This window comes from Hordeum vulgare, chromosome 5H, assembly GCF_904849725.1.
Source record: "Hordeum vulgare subsp. vulgare chromosome 5H, MorexV3_pseudomolecules_assembly, whole genome shotgun sequence".
Classification (NCBI taxonomy): Eukaryota; Viridiplantae; Streptophyta; class Magnoliopsida; order Poales; family Poaceae; genus Hordeum; species Hordeum vulgare.
Window position 1 is genome coordinate 209,866,650 of NC_058522.1, and position 20,270 is coordinate 209,886,919.

Consider the following 20,270-nt stretch of genomic DNA (forward strand, 5'->3'; position numbering starts at 1 on the left):
TGAAGACTTACCTTGGTTTGCCAATTTCTACTGCAGTATCTTCATCAGAAAAAAACATGTAATATTTCTTATGAGGCTTTACGGTGTTAAGTTCAATGCCGATTGCTTGCGGAAAGCATCACAAGGAGCAACCTTTTCATCTACTCCTTGGTGTACTGTACCAAAAGCTGTCATTTTCTCGATCCTTTTTTCTTTTCAATTTTGTCAGCCCGTAGAATGCTGCCAAAATGTACAATATATCACAAAAAATTGCACACTTCGTACATGCAGGCAGGGCCGGCCCTGGGCAGGGGCAAGAAGTGCGATGCCCTAGGGCCCAGCCTGCTAGGGGGCCCTAAACCTCTGCATGTCTATTACACAGCTGAACCAAAAGGGCAATTAACTACTTGCTTATTAGTACATTATAGTATGTGTTTTCATGAAAAAAAGCTACTGCTTCATCTAGTAGTACTAGTAGGTTATGTGAATTGCGAAAGGCACTAATCCAGTTTTGATTCAACCGACCCATCTCATAAAACACCAGCCACCGTCGTTTCTTCTTCCTTTGTCTTCTCGTTCCCCGTTTCGCTCCTACTCCTAAAGCAAGAAGCATGTCTAGCAAATTAATGGATATTGCTGTTGTAGCTGATTTCTTTCATCAACTTTCAGTTTCTCCATCTTACTCCCCTATGTATATGCATATAAGTATTCCAATCTAGCGGATGATAGTAGTTAGAGGCAACGCTTCACCAGCTCAGCCGCTTTGCAAGTTGCAACATGATAGTTTCTCAGTTCAAAGGCTTAAAAATTTCTTGTAATTTCGGAGTCTTTTTCCACTTGATCTTTGTACTTTTTTGTTTCCTAGTGATTCTGTGGCCGATCTCCTATTTTTTGTGCAGGTTGCTCATTTGAGGATACAAGGACCTTATCTGCCTAGCAAGATCCGATATGCTTGGAATTGTATAGCTGGATTTAATCTATTTTTCCTTCGACAAATTCAGGTATTTGCACCCATTTCTTGTTAAAATGTCACCTAAAAACATTTGTCTGGTTTTGAGAAAAGAAGAAAGAAAATGCTAGTAGATATTTTAGATCTGATATATTTTATTTGATAATGAAACAAAAAGATGCTTTTAAGAAAGAAAAAGAAACATTGTGCTTTGCATAGATGTAAAAAAATTTACTACTGGGCCCACTTTTTAAGTTCGCCCCGGGCCTCTATAAAGTCAGGAACGGCCCTGCATGCAGGTGTAATGTTTGAAAATACAAGAATTTGTTTTAAAACTCTTGGCAGCACAAAATCCATTCCTACATGCATAGTACATTGTTAACTATGAGTTAAGTAACTTGCCCGTGTCTTATAGTTCCATATATGAACGTGGTAATCTCCTTGAGTCATCATTATCCTGTGATGTCAGTGAAGAAATTTCTTACAAATACTGTCATATGCGAGTAACAAGCTCATACTGTGAAATTTCTTCGGAAAATATGCACTCACCATGGCTCTGTTGGATGTACATCTAAGGTCCATGGTAGCCTTACTTTTGACATGATCTGATCACAAACACCCAACAGTCCTTGGTTAAAAATATATCAAAATCGTGCATAGGTTGATACATATGAAAATTGGGCAAAGGTTGAACACACCTCTGAGGCTATAGAAACAACATCCAGCTCCACCTCATGCACAATTCGACCTGTCTTAGGTTTGAACATGTCATAAGTGACATCTGTGGCATCTAAACCCTCCACCACGACGATGGTCTGTTTGTGGATAAGATATGTAGGAATTAATTTCTTAGCTTTGACTGAAATTGATGGTCCTCTACTTGCACATGTAGAGAAAGTTTGCTTCTGATGTCTGATGCTCGCTTCATGCTTCTTGTACTTTCCAAGTGCAGGTTTACATATAAATTTTAGTGCCTTGTGTCATATACTCCTGTATGGACATTTTGCCAGTAGTTTGTGAATATTGTAACTAAAAAATGTATTCTACAACCATATGGTCTGTGTCCTTTTCATCCATACGAAAGTAGAGGCACATTGTGGTGCTAGTTTGCTGGGTTTTGTCTCCGACCATCGTGTCGTGATGATTTTGCACGTACCCCGAGAGGCCCTTGAGTTTTCCGGAATGTCGATTAACTTTCGCTCCGGCAAATTCGGGTACTCCATATGTCCTATTGTCAGCAAAGGTCATGCTGAAATTTTCCGTGAATTTTAGCATGACTTTGCTAAAAATAGGACATATGGGGTACTTGCGACTAATGCATGGCCCGGGGTATCTTAGTACTTAATTAAGTAGGATCAACTGCCCCTTTATTCTTGCTGCATTAAACCATAGGTGGCAATAGAGCCAAGTGATTAGGCCCAACTTAGAATTCTCCTTCCCTTTTCTTGATAGGGTATATTGTTAGAAGATACCCATATATATCAGTCAACGTAGGGTGCCTCGGCATTGATAAACCCTAAATGATGAAAACTTAACTTAGCATTTAGGGTGCGTGAGCGTCGACAAACCCTAAATTATAAAACCTTGGCTTTTAGGGTGCCTCGGTGTCGATAAAAAACCTAAATGATGAAAGCTTAGGCTTTTAGGGTGCCTCGGCGTCGACAAACCCTAAATGATAAAAACTTAGCTTTTAGGATGCCTCAGTGTCGACAAACCCTAAATGATGAGACCATGATCTTGTTCCTTGACAATTCACCCACAATACGATGTTCCCCTGCGTCAAGAAGCCGCCTGGCGGTCAGAAGGATGCCTATTACGCCCTCCATCACATGCGGGCGATCATACGGGACATTAATCACCTTCGGCTACCAAATAATCTCAAAGATTGGGCCGCACGCTTGTCGACAATCCAGGATGCGGACATCAGACAAGAATTCTTTAGCATCCAGTCAGAGTTTGCGGAAATCATCCATCAAGATGTCCTTCGTACCTCGGGGTAGTTCTACCTCAGATTTTAATTGTCCAATACAGAGATAGAAACAACGCTACAAATGTAGGCTGACAACGACCGCGATTTTATGACCATTACGAAAGACGACGGCTTCATCCACGTTCCGTGAATTGCTACTAATTCATGTTGTAATATTAAACTTTAATGAACTTGTATGTCCCTTTGGTTTGGACAGTCGTTCAACTTATATGTAATCGATGCTATTTATTAGTAGGACCATGAATCGTGCTGTTATAGTTGTAATATTAAACTTTAATGAACTTGTATGTCTCTGTGAATTGCTACTAACGTTTTGTTTGGCTAGTGCATAGAGATTCCGTCGTATGTCGTGTACAAGGGTAAGGTTCCCGGAGTCTACAACGACTGGGAGGAGTGTCGGAGACAGGTTCACCGTTTCAGCGGTAACAGTTACAAAGGGTACACCACAAGGGCGGATGCGGAAGTTAGATACGCGCTCTATCTAGCGGGAGAGAGGAGGGAGCGTTGGAGGAACCGGTTGAAGACCAGTTTCATTGCGATTATGCTCATCGTGATGACCGCAACTCTCTTCTATGTGATGGTAGTTTAGATGATCTATATCGACTTGTAATGTGAAGACAAACTCGCTACTCGCGGTATCGAGACTTGTAATGTTCTAACTTTGTTCGGTATTTTAAATTCGGAGACTAATACGATGAATTGTATTCGGAGACTAATCTTCTATTGTATTCAATAAATCTGTTGTTTATATGTTGTGCTCTCTATATTCTGTGCAATAATATGTTTTGTAATCTGTGCAAATATCAGAAAAAAATAATACCTAATATTCATACTAGTGACGCACCACTCAGTACTTTAGTGGCGCACTGCAAAAGCACACTAGTGGCATATCGTCAACTAGTGCGCCATTAGTAAGCCAGAGCACATGGGTAAATATGGCCCCTGGGAGGCATACTAATGACGCACCATGAGCTATACTAATGGAGCACTTCCTGGTGCGCCATTACTATACGAGATACTAATGACGCACCATGAGCTATACTAATGGTGCACTCCCTGGTGCGCCATTAGTATACCAGATACTAATGGCGCAGCATGAGCTATACTAATGGCGCACTGCCTGGTGCGCCATTAGTAAAAAATTCTATTGGCATGATGCTAGTGGCGCACCTATAGTGCGCCATTAGTAGCCAAAACAGGTGCGCCACTAGCATGCCTTTTCCTAGTAGTGTGATGCTCAACTCAAGCCTAATCCTACCAAAAGCCTCAAGTGAGGAATATGAGAGACATGAGGACTCTCAAAGTTGAGGGTCCCGACCATTGCCGCAATTCACCCCACATCACCGATCTTAACCACACCAACGGTCATAATATTTAAGGGCATTAATGTCAAATCATGTCGGGATGCCCCCATGCTATAAATAGCAGCCCCACAACCATTAGCTGGTTGGTTGCTCCGAGAGAAACTGACACTTGTCATTTAGAGCAACCCAAATTCCTCAGAGTCTTTGAGAGTAAATCATTAGTGAGGACATACCCCAAACACCAAACCACAAACCCAAAACCAAGTGATTGAGCATCACTGAAGAATTTGTTCCTGTGTGGAACTGAAGCCTTTTACCTTCGAGGATTGTGCATCTTCCAGACGGTTAGGCGTCATGGTCTAGAGCAATCCAGCAGTCAATTGTGGATCGCCGGGTGACCAAGTTTGTGAGGGTTTGGAAGTCTGCCCTAAAGACTTACCACGAGTGTTGGGTGAGGACTGTGTCTCCTTTGCTCAAGGAGAATACGGTAGGGACTGTGTGTCTCGGGACCGTTAGTCTTTTGGTTTCAATATCAAGCCGCTCCAAACCAGATGTACAACTATCACAACAGTCGGAACTGTGTCATCAACCACTGTCTTCACTGTGATACGGGTTCTATTTCTTCAACTCTTTCAATTCCTCAATATTGTATGGTGAAGATTTTCATTGTGTGTGTTTGAAGAATCTGCTGAAGACTTTCTCTGAATTTACTCAACCTCAAATTCTTCACGCAAGTTAATCATCACATGCTTACTCTATGCCTGCGTACTGTGCAAACTGTTTTTCATATTCCTCACCTTGAAAACTGATGTAGTGATACTTTGCACCCCTGATCCGTTGCTGTTCTGCTGCAAGTTATTCATCAGTGAAGAATTTCCTCAAAAGGAATTTCCTTAGTGATGAAATTCTAAAAATCTCCTATTCACCCCTCTCTAGTCGATATAACGCACTTTCACTATGACCATGAGGTCATGCAACTCCCGGACACCGGAGGAATACCTTGTGGGTTATCAAACGTCGCAACGTAGCTGAGTGACTATAAAGGTGCTCTACATGTATCTCCAAAGGTGTCTGTTGGGTTGGCATGGATCAAGACTGGGATTTGTCACTCCGTGTGACGGAGAGGTATCTCGGGGCCCAGTCGGTAATACAACATCACAAGAAGCCTTGCAAGCAATGTGACTAAAGAGTTAGTTATAGGATCTTGTATTACAGAACGAGTAAAGAGACTTGTCGGTAACGATATTGAACTAGGTATAGAGATACCGACGATCGAATCTCGGACAAGTAACATACCGAAGGACAAAGGGAATAGTATACGGGATTGACTGAATCCTTGACATAGAGGTTCAACCGATAGAGATCTTCGTAGAATATGTAGGATATAATATGGACATCCAGGTCCCGCGATTGAATATTGACCGGGTAGTGTCTCAGGTCATGTATGCATAGTTCTCGAACCCGCAGGGTCTGCACACTTAAGGTTCGGTGACATTTCGGTATAGTTGAATTATAGGTGTTGGTGATCAAAGGTTGTTCGAAGTCCCGGAAGAGATCACGGACATCACGAGGGTTTCCGGAATGGTCCGGAATTGAAGATTGATATATAGGATGGTTTCATATGGTCTTCGAAAAGATTTTGGGCATTACCGACAATGTACCGGGAGTGACACATGGGTTCCGGGTTTTCACCGGGAGGGTCCCACCCACCCGGGAGTGAGCCCAATAGTCCAAGGGTGGCGCACCAGCCCTTACTGGGCTGGTGAGGCCAGCCCAAGTGGGCTATGGCACTAGGAGAAGAAAACCAAAAAGAAAAGAAAAAAAGGAGGGAGGTGGGAAGGAAGAGGAGGACTCCTCCTTCTCCAAACCGAATTGGAGTTGGAGTACCCCTCTCCTCTCTCGGCCGGCGCCCTTGGGGCTCTCTTGAGCCCCAAGTCTAGCCCCTGCCCTCCTCCTATACATACTAGGGGTTTTAGGATTTTTGAGACACAACTTTGCGACGTGCAACTCAAACCTATACCTCATAGTTCTTCCTCTAGATCGGTTTTCTCCGGAGCTCGAGCGGATCCCTGCAGGAATAGATCATCACCATCACCGGCGCGCCGTCACGCTGCCGGTGAACTCACCTACTTCCCCATCTCTCTTGCTGGATCAAGAAGACGGCGATCGTCATCGAGCTGTACGTGTGTTGAACGCGGAGGTGCCGTCCGTTCGGGGCTTGATCGGGACGGATCGTGAAACGGTTCGTGGGACGGTTCATGAGACGGTTCGTACGACGGATCGTGGAGACGTACCACTACATCAACCGCGTTTATTAATGCTTTCGCTTAGCGATCTACAAGGGTATGTGGATCCAATCTCCCTCTCGTAGATGAACATCACCATGATAGGTCTTCGTGTGCGTAGGATAATTTTTGTATTCCATGCAACGTTCCCCAACATCGACACCTCGCTGATATTGACAATCAGCCTGATAAGGTGGAGCGGCGGAGATGTGGAGGAGTCCTGCCGGGCGATGGCTGTCGTGTCTTCCCCTACCCCCGATTAGGTGGCTTGCCGGGGCTTGGTATTGTTGCATGTGGTTGAGCTGTCTTCTAGTAGAGTGCTGCCAGGCGAGGAAGCCGCTGTCGTTAGTGGACAAATCAGGGTACTAGGGACCTGTTCTCTAGTACAGCGACAGTAGCCCCGGGCTGGGCCAGATTGGAGTCCGCGACGCTTATTGGGCTAGGTCGAGAAGCAGTGAACAGATACATGGCGGATTGTTGCTGCGGTTGTGATGATGGTTTCTTCAATCTTTTCCCACGACGTGCGTTGAATGCGGGTCGTGGGAGTGGTGGAGCTTACCGGCTTCCACAGTGCGCGTCTCGGGAAGGTGCGGTTGCATCAGGTGGTGAGAGGCGGCCTGTGCGAATTTTGCCTTTATAAACAGGGGGATTTGCGGGTTCACTGCTCATCCACTGCCATTGCTTGTTCCACCGCTTCCCCTGTTTTTCTCCCCGAGCGACGCAGAGGCCCCGAGCTAGTCCACTGTCTTTGTCGTCATCCACCTCCGAGCCTGCAATGGCGCCCAAGCGGGCGTTGTTCGCCGCCGCCTGTCGTCTGGCAAAGAAGGCCGAGAGGTCAGCCGAGGCGGAGGCGTTGGCGGAGGTGGGGAGGAAGAACGTTGTCTTCTTCCCCTCGGTGCTGTCGGGGAACGACCTCATCGAGCGGTACAAGATTATGTGGGGAAAGGAGACCAAGGCGCACCCGGTGTCGCAGGTGATCCTAGGTGAGTGCCCGCCCAAAACAGGGAAGTACCCGTTCTTCACAGCATACTTCTATTGTGGGCTGATTATATCCTTTTCCGCCTTCTTCACGGATTTGATGCTCACCTACAACATTAGGTTGTTAGATTTCATGCCAAATGGGATGACCACACTGTTGGTCTTCGCGCATTTCTGCGAAAAATTCGTGTGGGTAGTTCCCAATGTCTCCCTCTTGCGCCATTTCTTCATTCCTCGCATAGAGGGCGATGCTCGCTCTGGTAGCATCACGTGGATCTCTGTGCCCCCCATAGGAGGCGTAACCTCCCGGCAACCTGCATAAGAAGTGGGAAGAGTGGCGGGCAGAGTGGTGTTACATCCTGGACAAGGAGCCCCCAGTCTTCTGCCAGACGTGGAAGTCCAGGCCCGTCCATGCTGACAATTGGACCGACCTCGCCAAAGACGACAATAATTTGGAGATTACTATCACGCATATCGCCCGACTGAGGACGGCCGGGCTCACCATAGAGATGGTGGGCGAGGATTTTCTCGCTAGGCGTATCGCCTCCCTCCAGGATCGGGGGCGCTCCATCTGATAGTATGACAGCCCTATCGATGTCATGCGGCTGCGCCCAAGGCTTGACAACAATTTGATGATGGTGTAGCTCACCTTCCTGAAGCACCAACTCTTCCGTCCCGACGGGAAGTTCAAGCTCCCAACAGCCGTCGTCCCACTCTGCAACAACTTTGCCAAGGACTCGATCTTGGCGATGATGCCGACGGGCAACACTCATGGGGTCGATCCCGCATGGAAGCCGCCGGCACCGAAGCGGGTGCATGAGTGGTGCGGCAATTTGACGGAGGTGCGTATCAGGGACGAGGGGGATCTGGTCCATGACACCACCGAGGAAGAGGTTGAGTTCATCGCCCGGAGAGTGGCAGAGGCACGGCTTGTCGCGGGCGGTAGCAGTTCCGGCGCCGTCGTGCGTAGGGATGATGATGAGGGCTCCGTCGACGAAGAGGTTGAGGGCGAAGAAGCACTGGTGTCCGACTTGCCGGAGGAACCTGCCGGGGTCGACGAGGCTGGGGGAGATGTGGAACCGGGAGCCGAGGAGTCCCAAATTCACGCAGCCCCATGAAAAGGCCTCACGTTCTTCGCACGGCAGCCACCGGGGAACCGGTCCGGCCTTCCCCTCCACCGGAGGTTGAGGAGGAGGAAGAAGATCCCATCGCCGACATCGCCCGCCCGCGGCGAACGAGTCGGACCATTGCGACGCGCGTGACGGGCGCTTTTGCGCATGTGTCGAGGCCTTGTACCTCTGTCATGCCAGCATCGCGATCCAGGACAGCCACACCATATCCCTCTCCTTGTGCTCGCGAAGGGGGATGTGGGATTTGTCCGCTCTCCGCTCGTCGGAGGAGGAAGACGAGTAAGCGTCCATCCTAGGACTTCATTTCCATTCTTGTGACATTCTTGATGAACTTTGTTGCCACTATTTTTGCAAGGATGAGGACACCTTGGCACAACGGATGGCCAAGAGAGCGAACCTGTGCCCATCGTGGGGGGTACGACGACCTCCGCGCCGGAGCGGGAGGTCATAGACCTCAACCCTTCGGTCAGTCCGAGCGCGAGGCTACGCCTCCGCACCCGACGACGAATGTGGACGCGGATGCTGACGACGCCACCTCCATTTCGCTGCACGCGGGGTCGGAGCACTCGGAGGCAGCCCACGAACGCTCGACTCTAGAGGGGAGCTCCCCGGCAAGGGCCTCTATCGATGAGCCTGTCCGCATCGAGGACACGCCGAAAGGTGATGCTTCCGGTACTCACGCGACGCCAACAGATGTTGGCGGAGGAGAGGGCGCCCCTCCTCAACAAAAGCCCATGGGTAAGTCCCTTATTGTTGAAATCTTGATCTTGTATCCTTCTTTTTGTCTTCTTGAACTTCTTCGAGTTGAATTTTCTTGGTGTTGTAGATCTGGCTCCGCCTGATGGCGCAGACGTAGATGCTAACGTGGAGTAAAGCACCAAGGAGGCCGTCGCAGAAGCAAGCCGAATTGAGCGGAGGAAGAAGCTGCCCATAAAGCTGCCAAACAGGCCGACAAGAGGCCTATCGAGGAGCTGTCCGTGGAGGTGGTAACAGACTGCGAGAGCACTTCAGTTCCAGGAGCGCCAGGAGCCGGCATGCTCGTTTCGACGGGGGCGACTAACGGGGCTGCCGTCGGCCTGTCTTCATCAGAAGAGCCACCTCCGTGCTGGTACCTCAGGGTTGGCGAATTGCAGTTTGTCAGTTTCCTCGGCAGCGCAATTCTCGAGGCTTTCTCCAAAGGGATGCCGTGAATGGCGTTGTTGCCACTGCCGGAGGGGGAGTGTTAGCCGACCCCTTGGATAGGAAAGACGAGGCTAAGGAGCATGCCATCTTGTCTTCCATGAGTAAGGGCTCCAAGCAGTTGTGGGCGCATTACGTCGACCTCTGGGAGAGGTTGGATTGCTGGGAGGCCCTCCTTGCCGCGGCGGAAAGCAGTTTCTAGGAATGCCTCGCCGATTCGCGGGCCTGGTTTGCCGGAAGGCGCAAGGAGTTTACCGAGCAGCAGGAAGACCTCCTCAAGGCCGAAGTCGCATTCATCAGCCAGAAGGCCGAGGAGGTGAAGACCTGGCGGGAGGCTGATGAATCCATCGCCAAGACTGAAGGCGAGCAGACTGCGCGCAAAATCCAGCTTGATGCCCATGAAGAAGAGCTCACCTCCCGACAGGCGACCCTCAAGGTTGGTCCCGAGAACCATATCCGAGAACTAGAGCTGAAGAACAAGGATGCCCTTGAGAAGCAAGCGGTGGAGCACATCGACAAGCTCAGAAAGGCCGTTGTGGCTACCGAGGCTGCCAGATCCAACAAGGACGCGCTCAAGGGCAAGGTGCAACAACTGGAGTCAGACCTCGTCTCATCCCGCCAAGAGGTCTTGAAGCTGAAAGACGGCATCCAGAAGGCGGTCGTCACCTTGGCGGATCTGTAGGTCGGGCTCTCTGACAAGACCAAGGCGTTGAGTGTTGGTACGGACGCCAATGCCGATCTGCGTGTGAAGGGGAGCACCTACGAGGACAACCTCGAGGTGGCAAAAACCAAGGAGCATGAGCTAGTCGAGGAACTTTAGAAGGAGAAAGCACTGCTCTCCTCCGTCGCCCACGCCTCCAATGAGCTGTAGAAGAACACCAGGTTCCAGATGGAGCAGCTTGTCGACACCGTCGGCAAGCTTTCCGCCTAGCTCACGGAGATGGGCTTGGAGGAGTGTGCCTTTTCCAACAACCTCAGGGAGACGACAAGCGTCAGGCTATCCATATTCTTTGGGAAGCTCGTTGACTCGTTGGCGAGGTACGAGGTCGGACGGGCCGATAAATTCCTTCATGGTTGCGGTGAGATATGCCGCAGGGTCCTTCACAAGGTCTTGGTGAAGGTTCCCTATCATAATCCAAAGGTGGATCCGAGCAAGGCATTCTTCAAGCTGCCAAAGGGCCTCGACACCAGCTCACTCGACGCCCTCGTCGCCCTATCTTGGACAGGGCTAGCTCCGTCACCCTCAAAGGGTGAACTCCTTGATGTTGCCGGGGTGCATGTATCGAAAATATTTGTTTTTAATTAGTACCGCTAATTGTTTTGGGATGTATTATATTTTTTCGTCGAAATGAACGACTAGGTTCCCCTGCTTGATTCACATTTGTATGTTTCTAACTCCTACACTTGTTGGGGATGCCTTTCGGTGCGCGCACCCTGTCCATGAGTTCTTGAGGAACGGGTCCTTAGCAGTTCGTCGAGGATGTTGCTGCCGGCAAGGCCACCTTGTCATTTTTATCGTGACCGTCTAAGCTGTTGAGCGGACTCAAATCGACAAGTAGCACAGACAATCTCGACAAAGGCCCTTCGCGTGCAGGTTTTTTCATATAGATGGAATCATTTAAGAGGAATAGCATGTAACAAAGGAAATCTCGGAGTTTTTAGTAACTTACCTTTCTCATCGCTTTCCTTGCCGCTTTATTGAACAAAGGAGGCTAGGAACCTTGGCGGTCCAAAGGCGACGGCCTTCGCGTGGCTTTTGCACAATGGATTATAGGCCTTGTCGGGCCAACTTGTACAAAGTGGGATGTGGGGTGGCTCGGCAGCCGTGCCTCACAGGTAGAACTCGCGGAGATGCTTGGTATTTTTATGAGTCTTGCACGTGGGTGCTATCTCCTTCCTCTAGGCGGACTAAGCCGTCCTAGCAACTCGTATTACCCGGCAAGGGCCCGACGGTCCTGTGCTTTTTGCTTCCTGCGACAGAGGTCTTTAGTGGGTCGTCGACGGACATGCATCACTCTGGGTGCGTTTCCCGGAGTCCTCGCCAAAGTCTTTACCTGGTTTATTGTTCTTCTTCTCCTCTTGGGAGCTTTGTCGGCAGGAGCAAGGGCCTTGTTCGCATATGATGCTACCGCCTCCCGGAAGATTTTGTCTACGCCGATGACTGCATCTTTGTTGTGAGCGTGGATGGTGATGACGCTCATCAGCCATGGCATCTTCAGCGTGTTGTAGGCATGGTGGGACGCCGTCATGAATTTTGCCAGCGTCGGTCCGCCCAGGATTCCATTGTATGGCAACGACATCTTGACAACGTCAAAGACAACTCTCTTTGTCCTAAAGTTGAGCTTGCTGCCGAACATCTTCCATTGTAATTGTAATTTTGCCAGCGTCGGTCCGCCCAGGATTCCATTGTAACAAGTCCGCCCAAGAGGAGATGGATCTCTCCGGCAGGTTCATCAGCCAACTACGCACGTTAGGCTTCAGTGCCAGCGAGAAGTAATTGGCAAACACCTTCTCATCTTGTCCCTCGGTAGCCTACATGGCGATCGTGTAGATGCCAAGGAACTCAGATGGGATGATTGTGCCGTCATATTTGTCCGCCAGCTCATGCTTGAAGGGACGACTGGAGGGCCAGTGGACTTGCCGCAGCTTGTGGGTGAATGCCGGTCACACTAACTCGTAAGCTAGGCTACCGGGCACCCCAGGTACACGCTCATCGACGACTGGGTCTGCACGTCTGTTCAATTGGCGTCACATCTCACGTCGTCGCTCGATAGTGGTGCGTGCATCCTCCTTGAGTTTGTCCTTTAAAACCTCACGTTGATCTTGTTTCTGCCGCGAGTGTGTGAAGGCATAGGACACCATGTCCTGTGTGTGCCCTGCCAGCATCGCGTCTGACGGCGGGCCCTATTGGAGCCACGTACCGCGCTTGTGAGGAACCCGCTACCTCCGTCTTGTCGCGGTTCGTGAAGCTCAACATGCATTGTATGGTCGCCCTCCAATCTTCTATCTTCTCCGGCGTCGGCGGGAGGTTCAGCAAAAGCTAGGCCCGCGCTAGGGCTTTTTCCATGGTCTTGGATATGGAACGACGCGCGACATGGGTGGCGCTTCTACTCCCGATTGTGCCAGGAGGAATGCTCCCCCGTCCTGTCGTACGCTGCACGCCCTCTTCTGGAGGTTCACATTGATCTTGGCCATGTGCACACTAAGAATGACACGCAGGGGTCTTGTCCGCACGTCGCCCGGGTTGTTGCTCCGCGGGAGCTGGTCGCGGTTATCTTGTGAAGGGTGTGGTGGAGGTCCCGTTGCCACCGCTGCTGCAGCATCGGTGTTGTCCCTGGTCGTCGCAGGCGCGCCTTGCGCCGCCATAACGACGGGGTCTGGGTTGCGGCTCGCGGAACTCCGCGCGGTGTTTTGGCCGCACTCACTAGCACGGTGAGCGTGACGATCGCCCTTGCTAACGTCACCCGTGGCCGCCCGCGATTGCGGCTTAGACGGAGATGGGACGGTCGTAGACGCGCGCTTGGCCTTCTTGGGAGCTATGAAGGCACGCATAATTTGACAAAGATTCACGCAAGCGATCCCCCCCATGGCACGCCAAAGATGTCGGGGTACGAACGACGATCTATGGGATCAATGTGGTCCCTTGTGGTTCAGGTGGGTTCACACATGCACTAAGAGCACCAACAAACACATGCGCACTCACAGTGTTTTAGACAGGTACAGGCCGCTCGAAAGCGTAAAAACCTATGTCCTGAGTTCTAGGATTATATATCTGTGTGTCCAAGTACAAGAGCGCGACAACCCGACAAGGATGCGCGAGGAGCACAACTACGCGTGCAAATGGACAAAGAGCCGACCTTTCTAAAGGTTGCCATGGACCTCCTTTTATAATGCAAGGGGCTACCGCAGTGGCTAAAATGGCCTTTTGTTAGAGTGAACAATGGCTACTATAGTTGCCAAAACGGCTGACAAGAGCTACAGTTGTGCGTACCTAACCCTAACAGATTAGGAGATGTGCATTAAATTCCCCGCAAGGTGTCACGCTCATGATGTCTTTCGGCAAGGATTGCATCTCCTTCTGAGTCGTTGGCCCAACTACCTTTTATTCTCTTGCCACGGCGCGAGACGAGTGTCATTAAAGCGTCTGCATGCCCTTGGTTGTTGTCAGGGGTCTCTGACAAGCTCCCACCTACCTGCTTGACCGTTCGACGCCTTGATGATGTTGACAATGAGCCTCATGAGGTGGAGCGGCAGGGTTGTGGAGTAGTCTTGCTGGGCGCGATGGCTGTCGGGTCTCCGCCCGGCAAGGTGGCTTGCTAGGGGCTTGGTCTTGTTGCTTGTGGTCGAGTTGTCTTCCGGTAGAGTGATGTCGGGTGAGGAGGCTGCCATCGTCTATGCACAAGTCAGGGTACTAGGGGACCCGTTCTCTAGTACACCGACACGTCTGGAGGAGCCGGACGGGGAGCGTGATAGGTCTCCAACATATCGATAATTTATGAAGTATTCATGCCATATTTACCTATGTTAACAAAATTTTGTATGGACTTAATGCTCTATATGATTTAACTAGAAGTAACCTGGAATGACACTGTTTTCAGCAGAATTACCGTGGTGTTTTTTTATGCAGAAAATAAAAGTTTTTAGTGATGATTGTTTTGGATAGTATGAGAAATACCGGAGCGAAGAACCGCCGGAGGGCAGCCATTTGTTGGTGCCAAGTCAACAGGACGCGCCCACCACCCCGGGCGTGCCTCGATGGCTTGGGACCACCTCGTGCTCCGGTTGATGTGATTCCAACGCTGAATAAATCTATAAATCCAGAAACCCAAGAAGTTAACCTAGAACTTCTGCTCCGCCGTCGCAAGCGTGTGTACTGAAGGAAACTCATCCAAAGCTCTGTTCTGGAACCCTGCGAGATGGGGCAATCATCACCGGAGGCCATCTTCATCATCCCGTCGGTGACTATGACGAGGAGGGAGTACTTCACCCTTGGGGCTGAAGGTATGTATCAGCATCTATGTGTTTGATCTCTCTCTCTTTCTCTCTCTCTCTCTCTCTCTCTCTCTCTCGTGTTCTTGAGATGTCATGATCTAAACTTTGTTAATATAGTTAGATCATATGGTGTTCGTCGCTTGCATTCTTGATGTGATGAATTGAATTTTTTCCTTTGATATTTTATTATGTCGGATTGAATATTGGATTTGAGATCACTTGATGTATATCTTGGTGACAATGGGATGTTCTGTTGATTCACTTGATATATGTTTTGATACCGAGCTCGCGGATTCCCGAGGTGGCATTGTGGTAATCTATGCATATGGGTTGATACACGTTCTTGTCCTACTTTCTTCAATAGAAATCTTGGGTACTCTTTGAAGTTTTTTGTGTTGGATTGAATATGATGAATCCGAAATTGTTTGATGCATGTTAAATAATTAATCCACGGATACTTGAGGTGACGTTGAAGTATTTAATTGAAATTAGTGTTGATTGATATTTATTATAGGTGTTATTCTAGTACGAACTGTAGGGCTATTTGTGACACTTATAGGAATAGCTCAATGGATTGATCGGAAAGGGCAACTTTGAGGTGGTTCGCAACCTACGACAATTTATTCTTATGTTCTGCTTTAATAGGGACTTTGGAGTGATTCTTCGTTGCACGTGGAGGGATGATGATATGATTCTATTATGTTAGCATTGTTGAGAGATTGCACTACTCGACGTATGAACCCTAGGCTTTATTTTAAAGCATTTATATAACGTTTTGCTTGCTATTTATTACTTGTTATCTTGTTGTTCTTATTTATTTATATTATAAAAATCTATTTCTACTATCTGTAGTACACTTGTATCACCATCTCTTTGTCGAACTAGTGCACATATATAATTTTTCATTGTATTGGTTGTGTTGAGATCACAAGAGATTTCTTGTATTGATTGCACGGTTGTTTGAGAGAGACCATATTCGTCCCACACCTTCCACGGATTGATAAACTTTAAGTCATCCACTTGAGAAAAATTTGTTGTCGTCCTACAAAACTCTGCACTTGAAGGCCCAACAACTTCTATAAGAATAAAGTTGCATAGTAGACATGAGAGGCGGACAAAGAACCAACCAAGGGAGCCGGACAGGTGAGCCTGACCGGGAGATAGTTGGAGGAGCCGGACCGGGGAGCCAGCCGGAGCAGTCGGACCTAGGAGCCGGCCGACCGGGGAGCGAGCTGGAGCAGCCGGACCGGGGAGCCAGTCGGAGCAGCTGAATCGAGGGGCGTTGGTTGCCCCAATGATTTGAAATGTTGTCTTGTCTTCTTGGGCCTACCCGGGGGTCATTCCCCCGCTAGTAGGATGTGAGCCTCCAGGTGACTTGAAGAGTCAGGCGGACGGTTTTCACTTTTGTCATAGCAGAGGTTGCATATGGTGGCCGGCTGCGGGCCGCAGTCGGTGTGGCTTTATTTTAGTGGGGGCGCGCGAGTGCATCCACTGGGTTTAGCCAACGAGCCTCCGGGCGACTAGAAATACGGAAATGATTGTGCATTGCGAGTTTTATGCGGAGGGAATGTCGACTCGGTTTTGTCCGAGCCCATCGGGTCGCGTTCGTGTCCCCTCTGCTCTTTGCCTTTTTCCTCGCCAGGTGGACTACCGTGTTGCGGTCTGTGGCTGGGATGAAGAGTGTGCGTGGAGTGGAGTGCACAGTACTCGGACTCTGAGGAGCGTATTAGATCGAGCAAAAAATTGTAAAGAAAATGACCGGGTCGTCCAATCGATTCTCCCACCAGACGTCTTTCGCGTGGGGTGACTTCCAGCTTTTGCTCTCGCTAGCCGCGTAGCCGGGATGCACTCTAGAGCTTGAACGAAGAATGGGCCTTTGGTACCGTACACAGTACCAAGCCATCCATGAAAACGAACGTATTTGGCAACCGACCAGCCCGGGCCGATATTAGCTGGACCCAGGCCGAACAACAAAACAGTTGGAAAAATGCAGAGATAGCCTCCGAGGGTTGCTCAGGGTTATCCATTTTTACACGCTATGAAAAGATATGTGGACAGAACCTCACATGGCTTTCGTGCAGACGAGGCAGAGGTGTACTTCGGCACCGGCCCCGAGCCTCCGAGCGGTCGAGGGGTGCCCCAGCCGACCGGGCCCGACTGGCCACGCAACAAAGCGGGAGGAGCTAGGCCACCCCCTACCCGGTGGCACGGGCGGGCAGGCCAGCCGGTCTGGCGGCGACGCGGCCGGGCGAGCCAACTTGTATTATTTCTATTTTATTTCTTTTTTGCAGCCTACCACTCTTTTTGCTTTTTCTGTATGGGCACCCGACCACAGTTTACGTCTTCGTGGGCAGCCGACCACTTGACCAGCCGGGGCTGACCTAGGCGCGCGTGGCGGGAGCGCAACCATCGCGGGGCAGCGATCGATAAGCCGATGCATGCAAGGCAAGCGGGGCCGGTGAGGGCAAGCCGACGGACACGCGGAAACTGTAACACAGGAGCCGGCCAGGCGCGAGGAGTCGGGGCAGGCAAGATGGTGGTGTATTTGGTGCGGAGGTTGGTCAGAGCCGCGCGGGCGTCGGTGAGGGCAAGGCGATGCAGACTAGGGCCGAGCTTGGCTAGGTTGCGTGGGGCCGAACGCAGGCACAAACGCACGAGGGCATGCGGGTGGCGGAGCACGGCTTGGCGCGACCAAGCGGCGCACGGACAATGGCGGGTGGGAGCGGGGCGCGGCGCAACGGCCCGCACGTGGGGCTGGAGCCAGCCGCGACCAATCAATGTGGGGACGACGGGGTAAGGGGCTAGATGCGAGAGGCCATGAAAGGGGAGCTTGGAGGTCGCTGAAACGACGCGAAGCGGTAGCCAACCCAGGACGAGCATGCGCGCGCGCGAATCAGCAACATACGCCACCCGCGAGGCACGGCCGGACAAGCACGCATGTGCACACGAGCCGGGGCAGAACGGAGCTGGCCTGGCCGAAGGGCGCACACATGCACATCAGATGGGGCGTGGGAGGCGCGGCAGCCGCGGCACACAGCGAAACAGACACATGCAGATGGATGTGCAGCAGGGAGCGGTATGTAGGCCGGGTCGTGCGGTCGTGATGGCCAACGGAGGCAGAAGAGCTGCTGGCAAGAAGACGCGTAGCTGCAGGCCGGAGCGGCGTGTTTGTGTAGCGGTGCGGGTGCACATTGGGACGACGTGAGTGCGCGGCCTTCGAGAGGGGCACATAGACGACGGGGAGCTAGAACGAGGTGGCGCCGCCCGCGCGCATCATAGTCGATGCCTGACCGGGAGCACGGTCGACCATCGTCCTTGGTCCAACAGGTGAGGCGACCCGGCGAGTCGGCCGGGCCAGTCTTGAAGACAACTAGTGCGAGCATGGGCGAGGAGAAAGGGGTCGGTCGTGGCCGGGTTGGTGGCAATGGCACTGGGCTTGGGTCCGGACGAGCCGGATTCGTGGCTTGAGGGTGAGGTTGACCGAAACAAGGGAGTGGTGGGGAAAGTCGTTGTGGTAGTGGGCAGCGTGGCCCCCATGCCCGCACGAGGATGACTATCATGTGTAGCGTCGGCCTGCGGGGAAGATGTGGGTAGGAGCAGCAAGCATACGGCGGAACCAGCGGTCATGCGCGACGACCGAGCATGGCGGCACACAGGAATGACGTCTACCATGGGCATGGAGAGAGCGTGCACGCCACAATGAGCGTGGGTGCGTAACAGACGCAACCATGGCTCGGTGCCAAAGCCGACGACCAGGACGCACCATCCCGCGCAATCGCCCTAGGGGCACGTTGACGTTGAACCCTCGAGCACTGCTCGAGAGACGGCGACGACATCGTGGTGGTGGTGATATAGAGGGCCCACGCGGCCCGCGGTTCCAGCAGTAGTTTGTCCAACAATGGACGCGAACTGTCGTGGTTTTCTCACGGCAGATGCCATGGGATGGCTAAGATAGGTGAGAGAAAGGCTGCGGTGGAGATCCGGGACGGGACTAGGTAACAACACACATTGATTTACCTAGATTTGGGCCCTCGGGTGAAGGTAACACCTCTACTTCTGCATGTCTGATGTATATATGAGGTGTGTATGGTTGTACATGGTTGCTCCTAGAGTTGTCTCGAGGAGGAAGAAGGAGGCTCTGGGAACTCCTCTTCTCCTAAAATGTGTGTGTATGAGAGGGAGTGGAGAGCATGCCATGGGAGGGGTGTCACCTTATAAAGAGGTGTCCACGGGATAAGGGGTGGCCTACATGGCCTACTTTGCACTATTGGAGGTGACGGGTCACACGACATGTGCATAGTTGGGCACTATTTGCCAATAGTGATGGACTATTGAAGCGCAGTGACCCTGAAGTGCCGTGGCTACAGTGCCTTCTTGTCATGTCCAACGGGAGACTGCAGTTTAATTCGCGTAGGGGCCAACTGGTGGAGCCGGACGGAGGGCCGACTGAAGAAGTCGGATGGAGGAGCCAGCTAGAGGAGCCTGATGCGGGAGCCGAGCGGGGGAGCCATCCGGGGAGCCAGCTGGAGGAGCCGGACCGGGGAGCCGGCCGATGTGGGAGCCAGACGACCGGGAGGCAGCTAGAGCAGCCGAACCGGGGAGCTAACCCGACGAGGGAACTAGCCTGCCTCGGATCCGGCCAACCTAGGAGCCATCTAACCGTGGAGCAAACAGGAGCAGCCGGACCAGGAGCCAGCCGGAGCATCTGGACCGAGGGGCATTGGCCGCCTCCATGTTTTGAAATGTTGTCTCGTCTCCTTGAGCTTACACGGGGGTCATCCCCCCGTCACTCTTCATTACACTATGAGTGTCGTGTGGGTCCTCGATGGCACTCGAAGTGTCCTATTTAGTCTTCGAGCCTCTTTTTCGGAACCATTAGCCATTAGTGCTCATCGCCCCTCGTCCTCCTCTCCCTTTCCGCCCCTCGTCCTCCTCTTCCGCATCACCAGCGCTGCTACCTAAATGCGCCTCCTGCATACATGATTGGATCTCGATGGTTGATAATCCGACCCCGTCAAGGATGGGGTTGATTGAGAAGCACATGGAAGTTCTGGAGTGGCAAGTTCGGTCAAAGTCGCCAAAAAGTTGGATGTTGGTGCCACCCCATGGAGGAGGATCCAGTAATCCTTGTGACATGTAAGTAATCCTGACCGTCGGAGCATGATTTCAAATCGGTAGGATCTATCTATTTTTGGTGGTTACCATTTTTATTATACATGTATATGATTCAAGGACAATCTAGATTTCAAATGTGGGATTTTGAGAAATACGTATGAATCTAGTAAATTATTGGGTGCATACATATTTAACTTAATATTCGGGTTTTTGAGCATAACATGCATTCAGGTGGTATTCGATATATTTCCACACACAGATAGCATGGTCATGAGTTCATATGCATTACATATATGCCTTATCCACGCCGTGTACATATCGTCTTGTATTTAGATTCCTCATTCACCAATTGTATGTCACATGCATTTT

At 50.9% G+C, this 20,270-nt stretch overlaps 2 protein-coding genes and 1 long non-coding RNA gene across 3 annotated transcripts; 2 read left to right on the top strand and 1 right to left on the bottom strand.

Annotated features, from left to right (window-relative positions):
- Positions 1 to 1,175: 1,175 nt before the first annotated feature.
- LOC123397629 lies at positions 1,176 to 1,770 on the bottom strand. Its single transcript, XR_006609988.1, has 3 exons — positions 1,627 to 1,770; positions 1,478 to 1,533; positions 1,176 to 1,385 (listed from the first exon to the last, which is right to left on the bottom strand). It is a non-coding gene; the product is annotated as an uncharacterized LOC123397629 (long non-coding RNA).
- A 6,831-nt stretch (positions 1,771 to 8,601) lies between these two features.
- LOC123398532 lies at positions 8,602 to 11,189 on the top strand. The gene is made up of 3 exons (XM_045092995.1): positions 8,602 to 8,894; positions 8,971 to 9,353; positions 9,442 to 11,189. Exons 1-3 carry the CDS (start codon positions 8,851 to 8,853, stop codon positions 9,486 to 9,488), a joined length of 474 nt encoding a protein of 157 aa, XP_044948930.1. The 5' UTR covers positions 8,602 to 8,850; the 3' UTR covers positions 9,489 to 11,189.
- A 5,564-nt stretch (positions 11,190 to 16,753) lies between these two features.
- Positions 16,754 to 20,050, top strand: LOC123399762. The gene is made up of 2 exons (XM_045094146.1): positions 16,754 to 17,046; positions 17,141 to 20,050. Exon 2 carries the CDS (start codon positions 19,166 to 19,168, stop codon positions 19,634 to 19,636), a length of 471 nt encoding a protein of 156 aa, XP_044950081.1. The 5' UTR covers positions 16,754 to 17,046; positions 17,141 to 19,165; the 3' UTR covers positions 19,637 to 20,050.
- The last annotated feature ends 220 nt before the right edge of the window (positions 20,051 to 20,270 follow it).

Coding starts and splice junctions, on each gene's coding strand:
- LOC123398532 (XM_045092995.1), top strand. CDS start 8,851: ATGTGGGATTTGTCCGCTCTCCGCTCGTCGGAGGAGGAAGACGA. Junction 8,895..8,970: donor TCGTCGGAGGAGGAAGACGA/GTAAGCGTCCAT, acceptor TATTTTTGCAAG/GATGAGGACACCTTGGCACA. Junction 9,354..9,441: donor TCCTCAACAAAAGCCCATGG/GTAAGTCCCTTA, acceptor TTGGTGTTGTAG/ATCTGGCTCCGCCTGATGGC.
- LOC123399762 (XM_045094146.1), top strand. CDS start 19,166: ATGTCCAACGGGAGACTGCAGTTTAATTCGCGTAGGGGCCAACTGGTG.